General features: G+C 40.6%; 1 protein-coding gene and 1 long non-coding RNA gene across 2 annotated transcripts; one reads left to right on the top strand and one right to left on the bottom strand.

Annotated features, from left to right (window-relative positions):
- The first annotated feature begins 982 nt into the window (after positions 1–982).
- LOC113423749 (serine protease harobin) lies at positions 983–13,636 on the top strand. Its single transcript, XM_087970938.1, has 5 exons — positions 983–1,130; positions 10,010–10,160; positions 11,186–11,445; positions 12,388–12,524; positions 12,910–13,636. Exons 1-5 carry the CDS (start codon positions 1,052–1,054, stop codon positions 13,078–13,080), a joined length of 798 nt encoding a protein of 265 aa, XP_087827064.1. The 5' UTR covers positions 983–1,051; the 3' UTR covers positions 13,081–13,636.
- On the bottom strand, positions 13,465–15,780 carry LOC148129918 (uncharacterized). The gene is made up of 2 exons (XR_015750489.1): positions 15,651–15,780; positions 13,465–14,310 (listed from the first exon to the last, which is right to left on the bottom strand). It is a non-coding gene; the product is annotated as an uncharacterized LOC148129918 (long non-coding RNA).
- Positions 15,781–16,273: the final 493 nt, after the last annotated feature.

Below are 16,273 nucleotides of genomic sequence, written 5' to 3'. Positions count from 1 at the left end.
CTCGGTGTACATAAAAGAAAAGATACATTCGTCAAGAATCATCAGGTACGACATTTAATGATAGTCATAAGCAATTTAATGATAGTCATAAGCAATCAAATCATACTAGGAAACAGTCAATATAAATCGTAAGAATATAAGCGACAAAGTTACAGTCCTACAGTCACAAGAGGGCGGGGAGGGGTGATAAGGAGTGATGAGAAGATTAATAGTAATAATAGTGCAGACTTCATAAATAGTTGGACAGTGTTGAGGGAATTATTTGTTTAGCAGGGTGATGGCGTTCAGGAAAAAACTGTTCTTGTATCTCGTTGTTCTGGTGTGCAGTGTTCTATAGCGTCGTTTTGAGGGAAGAAGTTGAAACAGTTTATGTCCGGGATGTGAGGGGTCTGTAAATATTTTCACAGCCCTCCCTCCTATTGACTCGTTCAGTATACAGGTCCTCAATTGAAGGCAGGTGGGTAGTAATTGTTTTTTCTGCAGTCCTAATTACTCTCCGAAGTCTGTGTCTGTCCTGTTGGGTTGCAGAACCAAATCAGACAGTTATAGAGGTGCAGATGACAGACTCAATCATTCCTCTGTAGAACTGTATCAGCAGCTCCTTGGGCAGTTTGAACTTTCTGAGTTGGCGCAGAAAGAACATTCTTTGTTGTGCTTTTTTGATGATGTTTTTGATGTTAGGTGTCCATTTTAGGTCATGTGATATAGTAGAACCTAGAAATTTGAAGGTCTCTACTGTTGATACTGCGTTGTCTAGTATTGTAAGAAGTGGTAGTATGGGAGGGTTTCTTCTAAAGTCTACCACCATTTCTACAGTTTTGAGTGTGTTCAGTTCCAGATTTTTCTGGTTTCACCACGAGGCAAATTGTATAACCGCTGATATAGAACCAAGTTACGTAAGGGTGAGAACCTGGCATTTTTTTCACATCTGTGCCTCGGCCTTGGAGTGGAAGAGAACAATGTGCTTAATCAAATATTTTAAACATTCTTGCCAAAATTGTTTCCTATTTCTAAACTCCAAGCCAACAGTTTGCCACACAGAGTGGAAGCTATGGCACTGATCAGAGTGCTAGCAAGCCTTCTGATACTACAGCTTTCTTACGGTAAGAGCCTGGACAGTGGAGCAAAAGGTAAACAGGACTTTAGGTATCTTTTTCATTTAAACCTCGAATTACATGAGTAAAGTTTCATGTAATAAATTAACTCAAGATGGACAACAGGTTACAGATAGAGAGTGGGGGAAGAAGGCCTACCTGGTGCAAATGGAGAAGACCATTGCTGTATGTGTAATGATAATATGAATGGATACATTTGATTCATATCAGCGAAACTAGCCAATTAAAAATATATAATCACAAGTATAATCAGCTTCGTTTCGTGTTTCCATTTATTTGGCAAGTGACTTCAATAAAGGAAGATAACATATTTTGAGAAAAAAGTTGGGGAAAGGTTTTTAGTCTTAGGATACTGTAATAGTGTATACACAAATGGTATTTGAAATGGCCATTGATTTTTGTTCCAACTGATAAAACAAATCTGTTGTATTTAACCTAATTCCCATTCTGTTAGATTTGCTGCATTATACAGCATGCAACATCTAGGTCATTGCTTCTTAAACAAATATCAAAACTTTCATGTAGGGATTTTACTGCCATCAGGGTTGGCTCAAACTGTTTTTAGTGAACTAAATCCAAATATTATCTACTTCCTATCCAAATTCATAGATTAAATTCCATTTTTCATCAAATTCTTCCTCACTTTCTCTGCTACTATCCCCTATTCTGCCACCCCATGAGGCCACCTAAATTTTTTTTTTTTTTTTCTTAGCAATCCAGTACGCAAGATCAGACTCTGGACCAAATGCTTCTAAAAGCCCATCCTTTTTAGAAGCTAATCTGAACTTTTCTTAGTTCAACTGATTAGCATAATCTGACTGGCAGTGATACAGTTAAGTTATTGAGCTGCAGAGAAGCAGAGCAAAATATGCTATAACTTTTGAGAAGACCAGATGCCTTAGATCTCAGCCATCAGAATGGCAGAATCGTGCGATTTAACCTGTTTCCAGCATTGCTGGAGATGTAAAGAATAGTATTTTTGTATATCTGAGGCTTCAAAGTTAAATTTATTTATTTTATTTATTTATTTGATTTGCCAATTGTTTACAAGATAATAAGTATAAGTGTATACATAGTTGTGAATACATGAAATGGGTACATATAAGAAAAATAAAAGAATAAGAGAAACAATAGGACAGGGACGGTAGGCGCTTATGCACGCCCCCTACAGACCTCTTAGGAAAGGAGTGAGGTCAATAGTAGACAGTCTAAGGTTAAAGTTTTTGGGGTTTGGGGAAGAAACTACAGAGTCGGGTAGAGTATTCCAGACATTGACCACTCTATTGCTGAAGTCATATTTCCTGCAATCAAGTTTGGTGCGGTTGACATTGAGTTTGTATCTATTGTGTGCTCTTGTGTTGTTATGGTTGAAGCTGAAGTATTCATTGACAGGTAGGACATTGCAATGTATGATTTTATATACCATGCTTAAATCAGACCGAAGACGGCGTAATTCAAGGTTTTCTAGTTCTAGAATTTCAAGTCTGGTGGCATAAGGTATTCTACAACGAGTGGAGGAGTGGAGAACTCTTCTTGTGAAATATTTCTGGACTTTCTCAATTGTGCTAATATCAGATATGTAATGTGGGTTCCAGACTGATGAACTGTATTCGAGTATTGGTCTAGCAAATGTTTTGTATGCTCTGGTTAGTAGTGTGATATTACCAGAGAAAAAGCTACGTAGGATTAGGTTAACAACTCTTAATGCCTTTTTGGCTATGTAGTTGCAGTGGGCTCTAGCACTTAGATCATTAGAGGTGAGTATTCCAAGGTCCTTTACATAGCTTGGGTCATCAACAAGATCTTGACTATTCAGCTTGTATTTTATTTTCTGATTTTTTTTGCCAATATGTAAGACAGAGCATTTATTTGTTGAGATTTGAAGTTGCCATTTGTTTGACCATTCTGATACATAGTCGAGATCTTTTTGTAGGGTAGCAGTATTGTCTGTGGTGTTGAACAGCTTTACATCATCAGCGAAAAGAACGCAATTGCTCTTAATATGATCGCAATTGCTCTTAATATGATCGCAAATGTCCCTTTTTTTTTGGTACTTCATTTCCCTTGAATGGTAAACTTGAAAGCCAGGACTTATTGTTTATGTTTACCATATGTTCTGATTTGGCCAAGATGGTCCCAGTTTTTGGCTCCAGTATAAGCACCCTAACTGGTATGCAAAATGTCCTGGAAAGTAGTGCTGTACAGACCTGCAAAAGGGGACTCAGATTTAGTCACGTATTAATAACTAGTTCCCCAATGTGCAGGGAACTCAATGAAAGAAACTAAGCATCTATCCCCAGCTTTTCTTGTGCAAATTTACAGATTATGGCCTTTTGTCTTGAAGATGTGTGGAGTTCAATTCCCAAAATTCACCATGCTGTCAGGGGAATTGTAGGAATTAAAATCCATATATCTTCAAGTTGCCAATGTTGAGAAACACTGGTTTAATTGGTTGAAACTATAATAAGCTCATCGATCTTGCTGTTTATAAGGTGCTCTAAGTCTAAGAAGCTTCTATAGTTCGAGCAGCAAGACACTGTTTTAAATAACTATATGATCCTGGGATGAGAATTGTGGGAATGATAAAAATGTCTTTTTCACTTCCATATTGAATAAGTCCACTCCCCTATGGTGGTCTCTCATGAATGAAGACACTGAGGCAGTCGTCTTGAAGCCAGATCGGGATGAGAGCCCAGGGCAAGCTCTGACACCCTCTTTTATTAGAAGCAATCTTTGTTAACGTTTGCAATTTTTTGTTAGTGTGTTGTTACAAACTCATTACATCACACAAAATACCATATGAGAATACAAAGCTGTAAAGTTTAAGTTTGCTACAATTCTGGGTAAGAAGTGGCAACATTTCGACCTTGTCCTCGCCTCGTGTTACAAACAACTACCAGAAGGCCCGTTGTCCTTGCACGCGCGCGGAAACAGATAGCAATTCCCACATCTCCTCTGTTTTTCTTTTTTTTTAAAGACAGGGAGTGTTTTAGTTCCAACAGCAGCCTTTGTTAGGCGCGTAGGCAAGAGTGCTGTGTATGCTGATGTTATCCATGGCGTTCGTGACTTCTTCGACCATCACAAACATCTTGTCCTCGTCTGGGTCATCACAGGTTGGCTCTCCCATTTCATCTTCGGATGGCAGTGGTTCATATGTGTTAGTTATTTGTTGATTCCAGAGAGCCATTACCTGTGCAGTGGCTTTTTCTCAGCCAAAAGGGATAAACTGTTAGAAATAGTGCGTACAAAGATAGGTAATACACAAGGCAATATAATACATCCCGCAGCAATCATACCAATAAGCGCTACAATAGCTTGCAAATCAGGTAATTTTGGGAACCAGGATCCAAACATGTCTCTAAAATCAAGACCATTCCATGTTTGTACAGGTACATGTGCAATCTTGATCATTCTATCAGTAATTTGTTGAATAACTTTTCCACTATCATCTATTTCAATACAACAATTACTAAGGTTAAATTTTCCACACACTCTTCCTTCTTTGGCAAGAAGATAATCTAACGCCAAACGATTTTGCATGATATATGTTCTAGACAATGCACTTTCTTTAGCTAATGTTTTCAAAGCAAGAGCAGTTTCATTGGTTATAATTTCTAATACAGCTTGCAACCTTATAAATCTATTGAGCATATATATGTGGGGGTATGGTACCCCCTTGTTTCAGGTAAGTGAGTGTACAAGCAAATAGGATTACATTTGTCAGTGGTACATGAAGTAGAGCTTGATTTAACAGTGTCATTAATATTTTGAGGGCCTCTTACTTGAGCAGAGTCAATAGGTGGGGTGTGTCAGTAGTTGTAACAGTGGTGGCCCCCACATTAGTCCCGGACACCTTTTGGAAGAGATATTTCTTTTCCTGTAGATAAGATCTTTGCCAGCTGTGTGAGCCGCAGGTGACTCCTGCAGCGTCGTTAGGACCTTGGCCTTTGTTGATGGCAAAACAAGCATCAAAACACACAGAAGTGTTAGTAACCCCCCGAGTGACATTATGGGTAATGTACCCATTTTTTGCTTGACTGGTTGAGAACATTGAGGCAAGGTCAGAGCTGGATCCTCCTTTGTAGGCATAGACATACAGTGAGGCGGTGATGGGCCCCACAGCCTTTGGTTCGTAGCATTGGATACCTTGTTTGGTGTAGCATTGTGCATATTGAGTGTTGTTATGCAGACAAGGGGAGACCGTCGTGGAGTTGCATTCAGGTTTCAAAGTATGATAGATCAGGGTGGACTGGGTCTTCGTTCCGCTGCGAGTAGTTTTGATGCAGGCGTCACAGGAGGATGGGGTGGCTGTTGTATTGGCAGGAACGATGTGGAAACCCAGGAAGCAAATGATGAATGAAGTGGGCAGCTTCATGATGCTGATGTAGGCAAGGCTGGTTTGGGTAGAAAAGGCCTTACGTGTCGTCCAGGGACCCAGATGGTGTTGTTGTTGTAGGAAACAGCAGCGTACCCTCGTCCCCAGGTTATAAGTTCAGCAGGACCTTTCCACTGAGGATCTGGAAGCTGATACCGTTGGTCTGGGTTCAGGATGAGGCGAGGAAGCGAAATGATGTGATGCTGCTGTGCATGGGGGGGATCCGGACTCATTGAGGAAGTTAAGAGTAAACAAGCAAACATTCAATGCATTCTGGAGTCCTGGCAACCCTGTGACATTTTTAAATTTGAATTTAAACTGTCTGGCCAAGGCTTTTTTATTTTGATGAAAATAACTATGACTGTCCCAGGGTGTTTGTTGTGAAAGAATCATGCAAGAGATGGCGCTGTCTGCGGTTGCAGCTGCAGCATCAGCCATATCATTGCCTTCCTGGAGAATTCCTGGGAAGGGTTGGTGGCTGCAAATGTGTGCTACAAAGAGCGGGTGCTGGTGCTGTGCAACAAGGTGTTGCAATGTAACAAAAAGAGAGAGAAGATTTTTAGAGACAGAGACTGAAGTGAAGGATGGGCAGTAGTTGAAAGCATTTTATGCGTATGGAGTTAGTATTTCGATGAAATCAATCGGTGTTGTCTGGAAAGGCCAGCCCATCAGGGGTCGCCCTCCCATTTCTTTTTTCCTTGCTACTTTCTTGTTTACTTTCAAACATATTTTGCATTCACAGAAACCACCTTCACCCCTTCTCAGTTTCCCAACTCATCTTTCTCTTTTTCCTCAGGTTTCCAATCCTAACAACTCACATTTCTGCACAGACCATGAAGGAAGGGAGGGAGCCCTTTTATGACCTCCCCTGCTCCTATCATGACTGCAAATCCTGATTTCCTCTTTCCTTCCTCAACCCTGCTTGACTCATCCACCTACTTGCAACAAACAATCATGGTCCTCAGTTCCCACGATTCTGCAAGCCTTTAGATAGTCCGAGAGGGAAGCCCCCCCTCGGGCAGTTAGAGGCTGCAGAATCCTCTTGCAATCCTCATTTGCATTTTCAACAACCAGTTTTAACAGACTAAGAGATTTTTTAGGAGTGTTGAGGAAGATGTATCCATTCTAAGATAAGGAGGTTGCTAGTGTGCTGAGACTTTTGGGTTAATACAGCAGTAGGTAAGGAGGGGGTGTATTGAGCAAGATTAAGGAAATAGGAGCATTGTTGTGACATCGGTTGACCCACCTTTTCTGCATAATGTGCTATATGTCCTGGGTGATTTTTAATTGATGATCTGTAATGGTAATTTTATCCCCTGGAGTGGTTCCTCCCTTTAACACCTCAAACAGGGGTTGAGCATGTGTGTAGTAATGCCAAAATAGGGACGGGTCCAATTAATAGCCCCTAAATATTGTTGTAATTGTACGAGGGATGTCTACACAATGGCATCACGTGTGGATGGACTGAAACTTGTATATCAAAATTTAAAAAAGAAAAGCAAGAAGGGAAAGGTGTCCTAGGCACTCTTTTCCAATATTTTACAAGGAGAAGAAGAAGCAAGGGAGAAAGGAAGAGATGAGAGGCCTTAAGCAAAAGTTCTCCAGAGACAATAGACAAATTCCACTGAAAAAGGGATTTCAGAAAGGCACACAAGACCGCACTTCTACACCTGCATCCAGAAATAACCATAGAAAACTGGAAACAACATGCAATTCAAAATGTGACAAAACACTCAGTATAATCTAGTGAAACCTCTGCCAAGAAAAGGAGTACTGTAATGAAACAATGATTTAAGACATGGGATGTGGGGGGGGGGGAAACAATCCCGGAAAGCATAAGTGTTCCCACAAAGGCATGATATCTAACCGAAAGGGGTAAAATGTTCAAGACATAAATGATTGTCAACATCAACGATTAGACTATGTTATCCCAGCGAAACCTTTTGTGAAATGAGAGACCTGAAGTAGGAGAAGGGGGAACACTGCAATGAAATAATGATCTATAATATGTGATGTGGTTTAACTGAAAAGCAATGTACCAAATGTTCAAGACACAAATGAACATCAACACTAATGAATAACAATACTGCACAATTTCAGAATGCACCAGATAGAATCCCAGTGCAAATTATGTGTTCTATATTAAGTATTACAAATATAGGGGAAAGAGTTAAAGGCATCACACTCCATTCAGTGCACAGGAGAAGTTTTTCTTCAAAGAAGAAAGATAAATGGATAGCTGGAAATAGAACAAAGAATAACAAACTATGATTCGAATTGAGAGGAGATTAACAAAATAAAACCAAGAAAATTCAAAAGAGAGGAGAAGCTATGTAGAAAATTGAAAATGCCAATAAGATGCCAATGGTATGCAAAATGCCAATGGTATGCAAAATGCCAATGGTATGCAAAATGAACATGAATCTGAATCTGTGTCTGTACCAAGAGTTTTGACCTGGGACTGAGCAACTTTCAGAAAAGAGATTTTTTATGCTTTTATGTTTTGTGTTTCTGTGTATCCATGTTCTGCATGTCTTTAAAAATTAACAAAGTTTGTTAAAAAAAGAGAGAGAGGCTGAGAGTCTTGAGGAAGGATAGAGCAGATCGGGAACCACAGAGATTCCTTTGAGAAGGGCATGAGGGTGAGATTGTAAGAGCAGTTTTATCGGAGAAGAAGGAGGCAGAAGGAGGAAGATGTGTGCTGACAGAGATGGGGAAAGGATATGAACACATCTTCTGTCATTGATAATTCATACACAGTGGATGGTATATGGGCAGCCTTGGGAGAGGGGCTAGCTGCCGGCCCCTCTACTGTCGAGCATCTCTGCTGGCGGAGGGCTTTGCTGCCCCCCCCGGGCTCGACATTGTGATTTAAAATGACCAGGCTTCCCACAATTGTAACAATTACCAGATGGTTTATTACCTCTGGTGATAGCTGCAGCCATCATTTCGGAAGTGTCTAAAGAGGCTTTACTGAGGGGTTTTTCAAGAGAGCCCCTCTTTTAAAAGGAAAAAATTTCGTTTGGTTGATTCTCTTAGTTCCTCAATGTGCAATTTCTGGTCCCGAGAGAATCCTCCACCCATACTCACGAAGGGATCCACGGCGATCGCCTGCGATCGAATCAGGGATGAGGTATACCAAGGCTATGCCAGCCGATGAGTATGGATGGTCCAAAGACGTACCACCTCGCAGATGATCACGTCGGGGTCACCAGTTATGGTGGTCTCTCATGAATGAAGACACTGAGGCAGTCGTCTTGAAGCCAGATCGGGATGAGAGCCCAGGGCAAGCTCTGACACCCTCTTTTATTAGAAGCAATCTTTGTTAACGTTTGCAATTTTTTGTTAGTGTGTTGTTACAAACTCATTACATCACACAAAATACCATATGAGAATACAAAGCTGTAAAGTTTAAGTTTGCTACAATTCTGGGTAAGAAGTGGCAACATTTCGACCTTGTCCCTCGCCTCGTGTTACAAACAACTACCAGAAGGCCCGTTGTCCTTGCACGCGCGCGAGGAAACAGATAGCAATTCCCACACTCCCCTGTCTTGGAAGTCTGTCTACCCCTAAATCTTAACACCACTAACAAAGCAGAATCTGTTTCACTAAAGTATTAAGTGATAAGGTCCTGGACATATTTATTTTAGAGTGTGATGAGCTAGCATCTCTGTTTAATATTTAATGAATTTTTGCGTTCATAAAACCATATTGGAAAGTATGGGAAATAATTTTTTCTGTGATGTATATGCACACACACACCCACACACACCCACACACACACATGCACACACATGTACCACTTTACAAATCCTTAGTAAGATCACATCTGGAATACTGCATCAAGTTTGGTCACCGCATTACAAAAGAAGATGTTGAGACTTTCGAAAAAATACAAAGAAGAGCATCTAAAACGATCAAAGGTCTGAAGGCTAAAACATATGAAGAACGGTTGCAGGAATCGGGTATGGCCAATCTAGAGAAACGAAGGACTAAGTGTAACATGAAAGCAATGTCCAAGTATTTGAAGGGCTACCACAAAGAAGAGGGGGCCAATTTACTTTACAAAGCACCAGAAGGCAAAACAAAAAACAATGGATGGAAACTAATCCAGGAGAGAAGCAACCTGGAATTAAGGAGAAACTTCCGAACAGTGAGAACAATTAACCAGCGGGACAGCTTCCCTTCAGAGATCATGGTGCTTTATCACTGGAGGTTTTGAAGAAGGCAGCCCCCTGGGTTGGACTAGAGGACCTCCAAGTTCCCTTCAAGCTCTATTCTGATTGACTGATGCATATAGGAAGACTCGTGGTGGTGCTTTAATTTACCTACATGGGCATAGTCATGTATACAATTTGCAAATAATCCATAATAAATAAAGCAATTTTATTCAACTGGTTGGATGTTGTGTGTCTCACAAAATTACTCCAAAATTACTGTACAAATAGAAACACTACTAATAAAAGCAATTCTGTTCTATTTCACAGCCAAACAGTGAACTTTCTTTGTTTCTTTGCAGCAATAACTCCTCTTGATCGGATCATTGGAGGTTTTGAATGTAACCCAAATGAACATCGTTCCCTTGTATACTTGTATAACTCTGCAGGGTTTTTCTGCTCAGGGACCTTGCTCAACCACGAATGGGTGCTCACTGCTGCACACTGCAACAGGTGAGGGGATTACAGAAAGTGGAAGGGTTGAGGGAGATCGTGCTTAAATATCCAGATTTTTTTGTAATTAATCTGCTAGTTTGTACTTCTCTGTGCATTTTGAATGAGTGTTCTGCTGCTACTGCTCCTCACAATCATATCTTGAACAGTGCTGTTTATGTTTATGGTAGAATTTCCTTCTTCTTCACCACAATATTTATCTTTCCCTTTTTTACTGGGATACAATAACAACAAACACAACAATATCTGGAACATTACCTGAACACCGTCAGCATTGACAAAATCACCAGAGTCAATTGCAAAAGGCAGCTTTACTTGGAACAGCTTACATCCTGTGACAATCCCTTTAATACCATGGAACCACAACATCTACCTACACCAGGTCCTCGGAAAGGGCTCTATAGGTGGATAATAATGGCAAATCCAGTCTAAATATCTGACTGCCTGTGCAACCGACCAGAATAGATTAACCATATGCTGCCTGACTCTGGGGGTTTGCAATAAGAAAATATTTTTTTTTAAAAAAAAGATTAAAATAGCATAAAAGATAAAAACATGTGAGGGGCTTCTCTCTCCCTTGTCAAAGACCTGGCGAGGCACCACACTTGACTCTCTGGCTTCTTCCCCAAACCTCCAAAACTTTAACCTTAGACTGTCTAAGGTTACCCCATTCCTAAGGAGTCTGTAAGGGGCGTGTTGCGTGCATAAGTGGACCAGCATGCCTACTGTCCCTGTCCAAATGTTCCCTTTTATTCATATCCATTTCATGTATTCATAATCATGTTTATACTTATATCTGTTATCTAATACATACTCAACAAATAAATAAATAATAAATAAATAAAATCTTCATAGCTCTTCAGAACAAGAGCAGAGTGGTCAAAATCCAGATCTTGTGTTCGTCTTTATCTATCCTACGATCCTTCGAGATAGGTTGGTTTGAGAGAGGATGTATACCATACAAAATCATAACATTAATGTCAGAACCACATGGACTCCTTAACTTTTCATTGTTTTTCTTGTAGGGAAGATATCCAGATAAGGCTTGGTGTGCATAACGTACATGTACACTATGAGGATGAGCAGATAAGGGTCCCGAAGGAGAAGTTGTGTTGTCTCAGTACCAATAACTGTACCCAATTTAGCCAAGATATCATGTTGATCAGGCTGAACAGTTCTGTTAACTATAGTGAACACATCGCACCTCTTAGCTTGCCTTCCAACCCTCCCAGTATGGGCTCAGTTTGCCGTGTTATGGGCTGGGGCACAATCACATCTCCTGAAGGTAAGGATCTCCGACTATACTCGGACAAAGCTATTGATGTAACATCAAACTTCAAAAGCAGTAAGAGCTGCAATGGCGCAGTGGTTAGAATGCAGTACTGCAGGCTACTTCTGCCGATTGCCAGCTGCCTGCAATTTGGCAATTCGAATCTCCCCAGGCTCAAGGTTGACTCAGCCTTCTGTCATTCCGGTGGATAAAATGAGGACACAGATTGTTGGGGGCAATAGGCTGACTTTGTAAATAGCTTAGAGATGGCTGCAAAGCACTGTAAAGCAGCGTATAACTCCAAGTGCCATTGCTATTGCTATATGTTGATTAGCTGGGATTGGGTTTATTCCATGTTCTCAGACTCAGTTTTGTCTGGTTCAGATGACATTTTTCCTTTGTTTCCTTAAGACTTATATCCATCTTATCTACCCTTCCCAAGGAGGGTAGATAATTTTTTAGACAGGATTCCTGCATTTTTGTTCTTGTTCACAATACAAGCTTATAGGCTGCTTCATCTTCAGATATGGAAGTTTCAGTATGGTTCCTGAGGAATTTTGAGAGATGAAGTCCACAAGTCTTAAAGCTCCCAAGTATGGAGACCTCTGTTCTAGATCTTCTCCAGAAGATGCAAGATCAATTCTATGACCCTTGAACGAGCAAAAGTCCTACTTTGCCCACAAGGCAATCTTTGCACAGAGTGCTGGAGGAAGTTGAGAAGCCTTCAAATGACCTCATCTAGTAATATCTTGACAAAAACCACCCTTTGCAAACATTTAACTAAATTTATTTTTTCCATGTGTCCCTTTGGATATCTTGAAAGACAATACTTTCTACTCCAAAGCAGTGAGATAAGCTCTATTGGTCGGAAACAATGGAAGTTATAGTTCTATGTATCTAGGAAGTAAATTGTGAAAGGTGGAACGGTGTAACTTCACCTATTTTTAATTTTTTCAGTGACTTATCCCGAAGTCCCTCATTGTGTTGACATTAACATACTCCATATTCCGGTGTGTCAAGCAGCTTACCCATCAATGTCAGGGAAGAACATATTGTGTGCAGGTATCCTGGAAGGAGGCAAAGATTCATGTAAGGTAAGTTGATCCCTTCTAAGACAAACTCCTAAAGAAACAGTGCCAGTTTTCAAAGCTATGATAAGAGATTGAGCCTTGAAGGCATCTTGTAGGAAGATACATACCAAGTCACAGCTTTTTCTAACTCCAGTGCCTTCTAGGTGTCTGGATTTCCAGAGTCTAAAAAAAGCTTACTGCCTGGGAATATTTACCGTTATATACTCAATACTGTTGATGCTAGTGGGGGAAACTCTAGGAGTTAAATTGTATAAGGATCCTGAATTGGGGAATACTGAAGTGAAAACATTTGGGACTATATGGGAACGGATGATGGAAGGGAACCATTTGCTCCACTTCCCATTCATAGATAGTAATGTGATGTTCCATGTTTGATTTTTCTCAACAGGGCGATTCTGGGGGACCCCTCATCTGTAATGGACAAATCCAGGGCATTGTATCTTGGGGGCGCTTTCCTTGTGCCCAACTTCTTGAACCTGGCGTCTACAGCAAAGTCTTCGATTATAAGGACTGGATTGAGGGTATTATTGCAGGAAATTCAAACGCGATCTGCCCCTAGTGACAATTTTTGAAAAAGATAAAAAGGAGAAAATGCAATGTATAGTACATCTCTTCTATATTCTCCAATCTATCCAACTACTTTGGAATAAATTCCCAGGCAGTAAGCATTTTTTAGACTCAATGAGACTGCCTTTGGGGTAAGAAATAGTCAAAATAGTGCTGCGGGGATCATGTCCCACTTCAATCTCAATATACAATAAACTCAGTAAGATGGAGGTCTGTTTTAGGGTGAGGTGCAAAATGTTGACTCTAAAATGGGCCATTCCAAATATTTTAACCTCTGAACATCCTTCAATTTCTATCCACTTCTGGGACAGTGGGGTCCTTGCTGCTAATTTTGTTGCAGACATTTTATTACCCAGCTAGGTAACATAATCAGTGCTAGATTATTCTCTTCTATTGGTACTTATGTGACATTTATAATATGCTCATATGGAGTCATGAACATATCCATATATACCTGAGTCCCATTGTTGCCTAAAAAGCATCTCAGATTAACCCCCCACTTCTCAACCACAAATCTTTTCCACAGTAATAAAATCTTATAAATCATCTTTCACTTGTTTTCTGATCCTTCCGTTTTGACACTCTTAGCAAAGAAACAGCCTGGCAACTGGCAGCATCTGGACAACTAGGCTTAAAAGCTGAAAATGCTGACCTGCGTAGGATGTGGATAGGATATTATCAGAGTGAGCAACTGGAATAAAAATAATTCTGAAAAATGGTGATGAAGCTCACAAATCGCTTGGGTTCATGTCGGTCAGGAAGCCATCACCAAACCAACCTGCTTAATGGCCTGATGCAATGTGTATCGTAAAGCCAATTGAGACTTGCTCCTACCATTTAGGGATGGATGCAATGGCAGAGATCCGACTTTACATAACCTCACTGAGCTAGGTTTGGTTTTGCTGTGATGGAGAACTGGGCTTCCATCTTAGGTGGTCCTCCCTAGCAGTCCTTTAATAGGACTCCTTCTCGGGTAAGTCTAACTCTGAGCTTCCTTTCGTCTACAAACCAAAGAAAAAGGAACTTCTTGCAAGGCCCTTATAAGCTACTGGTTTCTTGGTCTACCCATGTTTTGATTTCCTTTAACATTCCTAAAAATACAACCTGTGGTTGAATCCTAGGGCCATAAGCATCTTTGGCTGGGTTTGCACAACACAATGATCCAAGAGATTAACTTTGCTTTTTCTGGCTCAACAGGTTTGCTTGGTTTTTGTATGGCCTACTGGAATGTAGCTTTCTTGGAGCTAGGCCAGACACTCAGTTTGGCATAATTTTATTTGCATGAAATGTTAATTAAAAATATAAATACAATTATTTCCCAGTCATGTATTTGATGTCTCCTCATCCTTGCTTTAGATAAGAATGTATAAATATATTCTGCGAGATTGGCCAGAACCTATCTTGATCTATGAGTTTGCTTCTCACAATGCCCACTAGATACTGCTGGAGTATTCCCAAGCAAGAAATGACTGCACCTGGTACTTGGACTACACCTCCCCCAACTTGAAAGTGTCCAGGATTAATAGCTCTGATTGCTCCTGTCCTCATTGAGTCAAAAATCTATCCAAGATGACTATCACTATGTCACATACTATTGAATTCAGCGGGTTAAGAACAATGTATTCTCCCTTTTTTAAAAAAAAATTTAGCAAGACTCAAACGAAAAAAACAGAAACTCTGAGGAATATGAATAGATGGTATCTTCAGTCAATGTGTAAGGAAGTCTTTCTTGCATCCATCCAAAAATACACCCCCCCCCCCCCCAATTCATTTATATCAAATAAAAGCATGGCTAAAAATCTAGTCTTTTTTTTACAAGAGAAGAATGTAGACAACATTGTGTTAGGACTCCAAATGTTGTATAGTTCTGATGAGATTTGATGAGATACAAATTTTTCTAACCAACACCCTCCAATCCACTGAGAAAAGTCTGATGTGTTTAAAGGGTTATGACATGCAATCCACAGCCTGCCCACCCGATCCAACTTGTTCATCAGAATGGCATGCTTTACATTTCGTCTAAGCCATTGACATTACACAAACCTCACAAGAAAAAAGGTTGCTCTTCCAATTAGACTATTGTGTTTTCCTAGCAAATGATCAGCCTTTTTGGGGAATCTCCAAGAAGAGATTCCTAGATTGGTATTTTATTGTATGGGCTGCTGCCAAAAATCCTTGTGCTGGTTTCCAGTTTCACGGCAAGTCTCTTTGGGGGGCTTCCCACAAGATCTAGTCAAAGCACCCATGAAACGGCCCAGCAGAACAATGCAAAAGCTGGCTCAGACACATCAGATCAACCCTAGCCAAGGAGTGTATTTTTTGGGGGGTGGGGGGGAATGCCTTTCTTCTGAATTGCTTCAGAGGCCTCTCAAGTACCTACATTAGTCTTTCCCCTTTCACACACTGTACTCCTTTTGTCCCCACCCCAATCGATCCCTGTGCTGCACAATGCACAGACGCAAGCCCTGATGGGTACCATCAGGCAAGGCTTTCCCTGGGAGGAAGGGAAAGGCTTAAAAAGACATTTTCAAACTTGGCAAAGATGAGGTTCTGTTTTGGGACTCCAACATTCTTCAGCTTGGTAGACTACTAGGTCTTTTGAGTCTCCTCAGCTGTAAGGAAAAATAAAAAACACAAATCTGAACACGCCTGTAAAGTTTTCATTTCTGGTCTCATGTGGGGTTTTTAGAAGGGCAGCGGGAAGTAAACAACTTGAGCAGTAAACCCAAAGGAAATAGCAGAATATTTAACCATGGGCTACCCTTTAATGCAATGGTGTACAACCTGAGATTTCAAGGCTGTATGTTGGACAGTGGTGGCACAATGGTCAGAAGGCAGTATTGCAGGCTAATTCTGCTGATTGCCAGGAGTTCCATCCTGAGCAGCTCAAGGCGGACCCAGCTTTCCATCCTTCCGAGGTCGGTAAAATGAGGATCCAGATTGTTGGGGGCAATATGCTGACTGCATAAATTGCTTAAAGAGGGCTGTAAAGTACCATGAAGTAGCATATAAGTGCTATTGCTATTACTATAAGCCATTCCTGGTTGCCAGTTATTTGCTGACATGGGGGAGAACCATATTAACTTACTAATTTAATTTTAATGACATTTAAGTTGAAACGATTTCTAATCCTGGTCCCTTTTTAAAAAAAGTGTTCCCTGCACTCAAATGCTGTCCTTTACTTC

Source organism: Notechis scutatus, chromosome 8, assembly GCF_049901735.1.
Source record: "Notechis scutatus isolate UNSWTSFEM ecotype Mainland chromosome 8, rNotScu1.2, whole genome shotgun sequence".
NCBI classification, from domain to species: Eukaryota; Metazoa; Chordata; class Lepidosauria; order Squamata; family Elapidae; genus Notechis; species Notechis scutatus.
This window is presented reverse-complemented; position numbering and strand designations above follow the sequence as displayed.

Coding starts and splice junctions, on each gene's coding strand:
- LOC113423749 (XM_087970938.1), top strand. CDS start 1,052: ATGGCACTGATCAGAGTGCTAGCAAGCCTTCTGATACTACAGCTTTCT. Junction 1,131..10,009: donor CCTGGACAGTGGAGCAAAAG/GTAAACAGGACT, acceptor GTTTCTTTGCAG/CAATAACTCCTCTTGATCGG. Junction 12,525..12,909: donor GAGGCAAAGATTCATGTAAG/GTAAGTTGATCC, acceptor TTTTCTCAACAG/GGCGATTCTGGGGGACCCCT.